General features: G+C 41.3%; 1 protein-coding gene across 1 annotated transcript; it reads right to left on the minus strand.

Moving 5' to 3' along the window:
- Nucleotides 1–1,116: 1,116 nt before the first annotated feature.
- LOC115756022 (berberine bridge enzyme-like 19) lies at nucleotides 1,117–3,016 on the minus strand. The gene has a single exon (XM_030695697.2). The coding sequence runs from the start codon at nucleotides 2,967–2,969 to the stop codon at nucleotides 1,353–1,355; it is 1,617 nt and encodes a 538-aa protein (XP_030551557.1). The 5' UTR covers nucleotides 2,970–3,016; the 3' UTR covers nucleotides 1,117–1,352.
- Nucleotides 3,017–8,704: the final 5,688 nt, after the last annotated feature.

Genomic DNA, 8,704 nt, shown 5'->3' on the forward strand with positions numbered 1-8,704 from the left:
AAATTGATTCCAAAATCGGTCCGATTCCCGAGTGGGTCTTCACTTGGAATCGAGAATCTTCCCGATTCCAACTTGTTCCCGGATCGGTTTAAACACAAATCAATTCCCGAACCTACTTTTCGGGTGGCTCGGTTCGATTTCCAAGTAAACTTGATCCGATTGCACCCCCTATGGCACACTAGGCTTTTAAGCCCCCCATTGGTGGGAATGGAAGTATGGACCTTCTCAAGCGGATTCAATTGGAGCACCTCTTGGTTTGGGTTAGGCTTTTCCAAACTTTCCCTACAATGTTTTGATCGTGCAACTCTTTATCGCATTAGGTAATTCGCCTTCCTACAAAGTCAATTAGATTTTCTAATTATCTATGCGGTATAGTGTTTCTGAGATCCTTTCAATGATCAGTGTTGCGAGTCCTTGACCTGTTTGTATGATTACAGTAGACGCAAAAACAAGGTGGCCACGGCATAATTAGTGCCCTCTCAACATTGCTCTTCAGTGATGCAGTCGATGATCCCTTCCAAGTTCCAACAAACAAATTCAAGATGTTTGTCGTGCTTCCATTGCATCAAAGCAAGGCGTAATCCAGACACATGCCCTTCATGATGATCCATGGAGGGTCCTCAAAAACTTGAGTTCCGGAGGAACCCTACCAAACTGCCTACATACTTGTCTAGACTTGAGCCCACCGTCCTAGGGTCTATCGTGGCCGCGTTATCGTCACAATGAAGAGGCCTTGCAGCGGTGAGATCAAGTCATAACATCTGAACATCAAACCCCATTTCTTTGTTAAACTTAAAACACTAGTCTTTCCGATCAACAGTCACGATATGTTCGGATCCGTGCAAGACTTATTCATAAGACCGACGCAAGCCGTGTCCTGAATCGGTGCACACGCAAAAGTTCACCGACTCCCCTCGGCCGATTGTGGAATTTAAGCCACTCGAATTTGTCTCCGTCGTCGCCCCGTAAATGTCACGTGAGTTTTCTATTTTGGTGAACCGCACTTAACTAAAAGTGAAAGAGACACTCGTGCGACTTTGAATAGTCCGAGCATGCGTTTCTGTCCATAGCTTTGATTAGCCGCCATCATAGTAGTCCGGGTCCCACGAATTTTTCCCCATTCCGTGTGGTCCATCCATCCAATACCCACCAATTCTCCAAAGCATTTTCACAAGCACCTTGCCTCCCACCAAAAGGACGAGGAACAGTACGCTAACGTCGGTCGGTGCAGAGTAATAGTTCTCTAGTATAAAAGTAATTTCGGTACAACAAATGATTGCAGACCGTAGCGGATTCTCTAATTCAAATGTTTAATTAAATCATTCGTTAAGAAAAGAGAAAAGATTGCCTCTTTAGTTGGGCAGAGTAGGGATGCTCTGCTCGTTCCTGAAGAAGTCGCTGGGATCAACCGCGGTTTTCACTTTGACCAACCTCTGGAAATTGTCATTGAAGTACTTGCCCCCGTAGACCTCCCCTTCTTCGTAGCTGTTCTTGCCATTGGTGGTGGTCCCAATGTCCAGGTCTCTGTAGTTCAGGAATGCGCTCCTTGGGTTCTTCGACACGAACGCAGTCGTGTAACTGTACAGCCTCCTGATTTGCGCCAAGTAGTTCTTCTCCAGTTCCGGGTCGTCCTCGCTCCAGTTGATGGAGTACTGGATCTTGTACAGATTCCCTGCCCGGTGCGGGAACGGGGTCGCCGACGCCGGGATCTCGCTCATCCGCCCTCCGTACGGATTGAACACGAGCCCCACTTTCCCCAGTTCGATCATCTTCTTCCAGAGCCAATCGAGATTAGCCTTCGAGATCGGAGTTTGGACGTAGTCCGATTTCCTCTTGAGGTAGTTGGCGGCATAGTCTCGGCTCAGCAAGGTCTCCAGGGCCGGGAGGGGGCCGCTGTCGAAGCCGTCCCACCAGAGAACCGACTCGATCCAACTCAACTCGATGCAGTTCTCTTTCTTTAACCCCATTTCGGGCAACTCCTTGTCGGTAATTGCCAGGAGCTGATCTGAATTTCCTAGGAACAAAGTAACCACCGAGACCCTCAAAGTTTTCTGTCCCTTTTGGGTCTTGGAAGTGACTGGCTGCAGCAGAAGCCTCATGAATAGGCCGGGGTCGGTGGTCGGAGCCACGAATTGCCATTTGTACACGAGATCCGTCGCATTCTGATCGAGCGTCTTCTCGACCCGAAAGACCGTGACCTTCTCCGGCACCGGGACTAACTTAATCTGATAAGCCAGAATGACTCCGAAGCTCGCCCCGCCTCCCCCGTTGATCGCCCAGAACAAATCCTCTCCCATGGCTTTTCTATCGAGAATCCGCCCCTCGGCGTCCACAATCCTCGCGTCAATTATGTTGTCGACCGACAGGCCGTACTTCCGCAGCATGTTGCCGTACCCGCCGCCGCTCAAGTGGCCTCCAACGCCGACCGTGCCACAAACACCGGCGGGGAAGCCGTGGACATTGCTCTTCTCGGAAATCCGGTAGTACAACTCTCCTAGAGTCGCGCCGGCCTGGACCCACGCGGTCTCCCCCTGGATGTCCACGTCGATCGACCGGAGGTTGAACATGTCGAGGATGAAGAAGTCATCTTCGGAGACGTACGATATGCCCTCGTAGTCGTGGCCGCCGCTGCGGAGCTTGAGGTGGACGCCGAGGTCCTTGGAGCACAGGACGGCGGCCTGCACGTGGGACTCCCGGGTGGGCGTCACGATGACGAGCGGCTTCGGGGTGGACGACGAGTTGAAGCGGAGGTTACGGATGTAGGACACGAGTACGCCGGCGAAGGAGGAGTTGTCCCGCGAGTAGACGATGCCGGAGACGTGGTCGGACGGCTGAGTGCGGCGGGTGAAGCACTGGAGGAAGGCGTCGTACGCCGAGTCCGAGGCGGCGCATGAAGGGGAGAGGCGGAGAGAGAGGAGGACGAAGAGGAGGAGAGCGAAGAGGGAAGGAAGAGAGGCGAATGGTTTCATTCCTGCGTTATCTCTTCTCTAAAAACTTCCTTTCTGTTCGTGCGGTTTGGGGGATGGAGGGAGGGTCTCTGTCTTATATATATTTGGCCTTTTCGGGAGCCTAACTTCTGCGAGGAAAGTTCAAAGGAAGAATCTTTATTTGCAATTTGGCCCCTCATCAGTGCAATATTGTCTAAATTTGTTCACCCAATAGCCTTAATGGCAATAAAAATCCTCACCTTTCTTTTCCATTTTTCAATTTCATGCCTACCTCTTTAGCCTTTAGGTTATGGAAGTTAATCCTTCATGTCCAATTTAGCTCCCTGCTAAAACATATAGGTTAATTACCCTTTTGTCTTTTTTAGCATTATGTATTTATGAGGTTTCTATTAACTATTGAGGCCACATTTCCTTCGAGAAAACTTAGTTTTTATATTTTATATACCAAACGAATCTATGCGACATCGTGTGATGTTCACCTCCTCGCCCCTTTTTTTTTTTTTTTCCTATCTTTCTATTTTATCCCTATCGGTTTAGGCTACGAAATGAACCGATCATATCTAATCTGTCCCCCTCGAAAGCAAAAAAGATGACTTACCCTTTTGCCTATTTGAGCATTATGTACTTACAAAATTCCTCTTAAGGCAACCTAGTTTCTTTTTTTTTTTTCACTTTTTGTGCGCCGAACTAATTCAAAATATTATCTAAGTAAAAATTGCTGATATAAAGCCACATAAATAACCTCCGATTTGACAGATGAAAAATGAGGAAAAAAAAAGGGAGTGAGATATAATCACACAAAAAACAAACATAAGCTAGGGGCAAAATCGAAATTCAAGGGCGAATCTCTCGTAATATATTCCCTCTCGGGTATGGTGCTAAAGGATCTGGGATAATTTCACACAAATTTGAAAGGTCGGGCATTATTACAATAAGATTAAAACGTCGGGATAAAATTAAAAATACTCGAAAAGGTTGAGATTTATTTTGTCATTTTTACCTCCGGTGTGTTGGAAACTTCTTTTTTAAGGTAAAGAATAAATAAAAATAAATAAATAATTCTCGCTTGACGTGCGATCCTGCGGGGCCTACTTCGAATCTTGATAAATTTAATTAAGGAACAGATTAAGAAAACAGAAGCACGTGTTGGGTGTTCAGTTGCAGAATCTAAGGTAAATCTTTGCATTTTCTGCTGGCAGTACATATTTCAGCGCTGAGGAAGAATGCGTTTCGGTTTTGTTATCTTGTTCATAACGGTGGGCGGATGGGCTTGCCACGCTAAAGTATTAGTCAAATAAATTGACTGATTTGATGGGGCGACAAACATCTTGCCACAGTGGTTAATTTTGGTGACTTCTCCATATTTGCCATAAGGTACCATAGTCTAGTCTGAATTTACTCTATGTTAATATTGGGTCGGTACATTTTGGCTTTTTTATTTAATTCAAAACTTTGGAATATTTCGTAACGCCCGGATGTTTGACAAAAAAAAAATTCACACATAATCTTTTCAAATTTAAGTAATAATTTATAATCCGACGGAAAAGTGAAAAAAAAAAAAAAGGTTTTGCCACTTTTGCTTAAATGTAAACAGAACCTTGGACCTATTTTTCTCCGGAGAAAAAGTCTCCAATTTCGGAAGGTCAAATGCCAAGAAAGTTCAGCTGGAGATATTTCTCCAGATTCAATTATCGTACATGTGCCTTTCTATTCATTTGAGGACACGCTAAACATGAGAACACGCCAAAAAAAAAAAAAAAAAATTTGTAATTCTCATGAATCTAGAAAAAGGCGAAAAGAGGAAAACAAAAAAGGAATAACAAAAGACATCTCGTTAGACAATGGTTCGAACATGCGCTTGTCTCGACCTTTCTCCTAAGGGTTAATTTGACGAAAATCTCAATTTAGTTTATAAGTGATAAATTTATTTCAAATTAATTTTTTTAATCGCCGAAAATTTTAAACTGATACATTTATGATAAATTTATTATCCGTTATTTTGTATTAAATTGGGTTACTATTAGGAAAAATGAAAAAATGTTATATCCGAGAGAAATGGAGGGTAAAAATCTCAAATTGATATACCCATTAAGCGCAACGTGTCATCCGACTTAGTAATTTGATGATAAAATTTAACCGGAATTAAGGGAGGATAAATTTATCACAAGTGTAGAGCTTCGGGCTATTTGGTAATAAAAAAAATAGTTTGGGTTATCACATGTGTACAATTTGCATTTTTCATTTTATTAACCCTTCTCCTAATGACGAGGATCAAATGAGGTGAGACCTCAGATTTTTCATTTTGTGCGATGGAGGAAATGGAGCATCGACAGCAATTTCAAAGCTCTTAAATTGATTGGTGAAGTATGTAGAAAAAAAAAAGACATTTGAGATTTATGTGTACGAGTTTTTCTATGTGGGCTTACATGAATTGAAATTGTTATTTACCATTTCAAGGAATGATCTAATAAAGTAAAATATAAAGATTTTTAATCGATTTTATATGCGCTGTAGTGTGGGTCGAGTTAAGCTTGACCAAGAATGAGAGGGCCTGCAGCCGAAAAGCTTTATAAATAGGCTCAAGTCCTTCTTTTAACCCTCTTATGTAGAAATAAGAATGCACCTTTTTGTTTTGATAGTGGTTATCTCTCTGGTCATCATTCCAAAAGGGAATAGAGAGGAAGCGCTAGAGTTCGTTGTCGTTCCGCACAAAGTCTCGATGAATTCCAAATCAGGTATGTATCAATCCCTTTCCTCTAATGTGTAGTGTGTTTCTCATTCCAATTTTGACAAAATTGGGCGTGACACATTCATGGCTTACATTTGGTACTAGAGCCGCCTAAGCATGCTTATGGAATTTTCATTCAATGAAAACTATTTTAGGTTACATATTTAGATTCGTCTCCTCAATACGAGAAAAATGAATGACCACACGCCTTCGATGGACGCTGAAAATGGCCTCACGTGTGGACACACTACACGTGGAGAGGGTGAGCGATCATCACAATGAGACGTTACTATTTTGGTCCATTTTGGGTGTTTTTATTCGATGACATTTAGTTTTGATCACATAGTTGAATAGATCTTGTTGTAATGATCATTTGAAGTGGTCGTATGTCGCCGTAGGCTGCTAGATGGCGGCGCATGCTTCGACAATGTGTATGGATACGTCGACCATGCGCATAAGGCTCCAAGCAACGTGACCGTTGACAGTTCTCAATGTGTTAAGCTGATGTCATCTTCAACAAGGGTCGACCCAACCCGATCTGAGGTTGATCGGGTTGACACAAACCGAACATTAATCCAACTCGGTTGACCGTTGATTGATCAAACCAGTTGGACCGGTTGGGAGTTAGACCAGCGAACTAGTCGGACCCGTTTTTCAAACTGGACAAGGGGCCTCGCATGTGTACTGTAAGTGGAGTGAGTGGCCCTCGTGCACCAAGCCTTTAGTTGGCACGTGAGGCGTCCGATCGGAGCATGGTCAACTCCGACGTGATCGTACGGTCCTATTGTATATTTTGGTATATTCATATTACATGTTTGAAGCTTTTAAGTTTGGAAAAATGCTTAAGGAACCCTATATACGTGTATTATTAAGGGTATTTTGGCAGTTTTTTATTATATTTCCATATGGTTTCGAAAATAATGATTCTATCTCACATGTTTATGACCACATACAGAATTTATAGAGCCAATTCATTGATATGTATCAACTAATGGAGCAATGCAATTGAAATCGCTTGTCATTTTAGTGACCAATTACCACCGTCTTCAAGTCTAAAATTAGAATACATAATAGATGTGAGGCATAAGGTTTATATCCTTGATATGAGAGATCTTCAATGATCCAATTGGGTAGTGACCACATTTGGTTGGTTTTGAGAAATATCTATATCATATTATGATAGTATGTTTCTTGTTCTAATGCGTGATCATATTCTCAAAAAAATTGATTGTATATTGGTTCATATAGGGATGCATAAACAACATTTTCTTGAAAATTGACCGATCCTAGTAGTTCATAAACCCAAAGGTGGTGAGTTCACCAAGATTGAAAAATATTGCATGTCATGTATTCTATCAAAATATGATTACATGATGATGCATGTAGGGTGGGTAAAAGGACATTTCAAGTGTCAATCTTTATGTATGACGCTCACTTTGATATCAATATTTTTTTATTAGCATTATTAAGTATAAAATTATGTGAATGTCCTTATTTATTGCAATTCGGTCGCTACATCATGTGAACACAACTTCCCACTGAGTCAAAGTTTGATCAGTATCTCGAACACAACCTCTCGACGATTTATATCTTGAGTATTTACCGCCGCTTATGAAGAAACATCGTGACTCCTAGCATGTCAAGCCCGCAATGACAAGTCGGTCAATCTCGGATCCCAAATTCTGGGTGAATTGGTTGCTATATATAGTTGACAAAAATTGCAGCGGATTGGGGACCTTTATAATTACATTCAAAGGGTTATTTATGTCGATTTCTATCCTCCAATTTTTTTATCAATAAAAAGGGCTTATTTGTAAGAGATTCGGATCGCTTAATATTGGGATTTCTGTGACATGCCTGACTTTACTCAAATTAGGCCATCCAAATGAAAATGGATGGCCTGATTTGAGCCACGTTTGGGATTTAAAATTTTTCAAATCTCAAAAAAATTCCCGCCTATATTTTTTCCCTATCTTTCAACATATAACGAGGCTCAAATCAGGCTGGCTATTTTTATTTGAATAGCCTGATTTGAGTAATGTTATGCATATCACGGAAATTTTAATGTTAGGCGATCGAAATCCATTTGCAAGCAAAGAAATCTTACAACAGTAAATAATCCAAAAGTCTGTTTTTTTTGCAACATTTTGTCAGAATTGCCAACTTCAGGAATTTTGTTCAAATTTGATGTGGCATCATCTTTCAAGGATTCAATGAATCATATTCATATGCCTCCGCATCATGAGAAATGTAGCAACCATTAACTACAACTCAAATGGGTATTCCAATTCAATCAATTGAAATTTATGGAGGGCCATGATTATTTTAAACCATTCTTTCTAATTGATGAGTTACATACAAGGACAACACTTACATCTGGAGTTAGCTAAGTTTTCCTCTGGGTAACTTCATAACTCGTAATGCAACCAGTCGGGGATATGATCGGAGAGATAGAGTAAAATATCGCCTATTCATAAATGTTTTATAGATAAACTAACTAGCTCCTTGAATCTCATCCATTGATAAATTTCTAGGTTGCAAGGCGACTTCTTAACGACGCAAAAGTTGTGATTTTAAGAGACAAACTAATTGTCTCAATTTAATCGCTATGCCTTGGTATATCGCGAAATGACATTACTTTTTTATTTAAAAAATCACTCGATCCTTTTCAATAACTTAATTCTTGAACATGTGAATCCATTTCAACTCGAAAAGATTTCCATCATAATCAAGAGCAATAAAAAACAACCATAGTACTTGTGTAAACATGTTTTATGGGTCAAAGTCGACATGTTGGAGCTGACCGACGTGTAGAGCTGGGTAAAATTGTCTGTGCTTGGAAAAGTCATCTCACGACGTAATGATAACAAGACGACATATAATACAAAAGGGACGTCGGGCACATTGGATTTCGACTAGAAGCCAATTGTTTGTTAAACATCCACGAAAATTAAGGACCCAAAGAAACGACAAAAAATAATTGATCTAATAATAAAGGAATCACCTATTTTTCACGAGATTTCGATTT

Source organism: Rhodamnia argentea, chromosome 9, assembly GCF_020921035.1.
Source record: "Rhodamnia argentea isolate NSW1041297 chromosome 9, ASM2092103v1, whole genome shotgun sequence".
Lineage (NCBI taxonomy): Eukaryota > Viridiplantae > Streptophyta > Magnoliopsida > Myrtales > Myrtaceae > Rhodamnia > Rhodamnia argentea.

Excerpts from the sequence above, each read along its gene's own strand:
- LOC115756022 (XM_030695697.2), bottom strand. The coding sequence starts at position 2,969 with ATGAAACCATTCGCCTCTCTTCCTTCCCTCTTCGCTCTCCTCCTCTTC.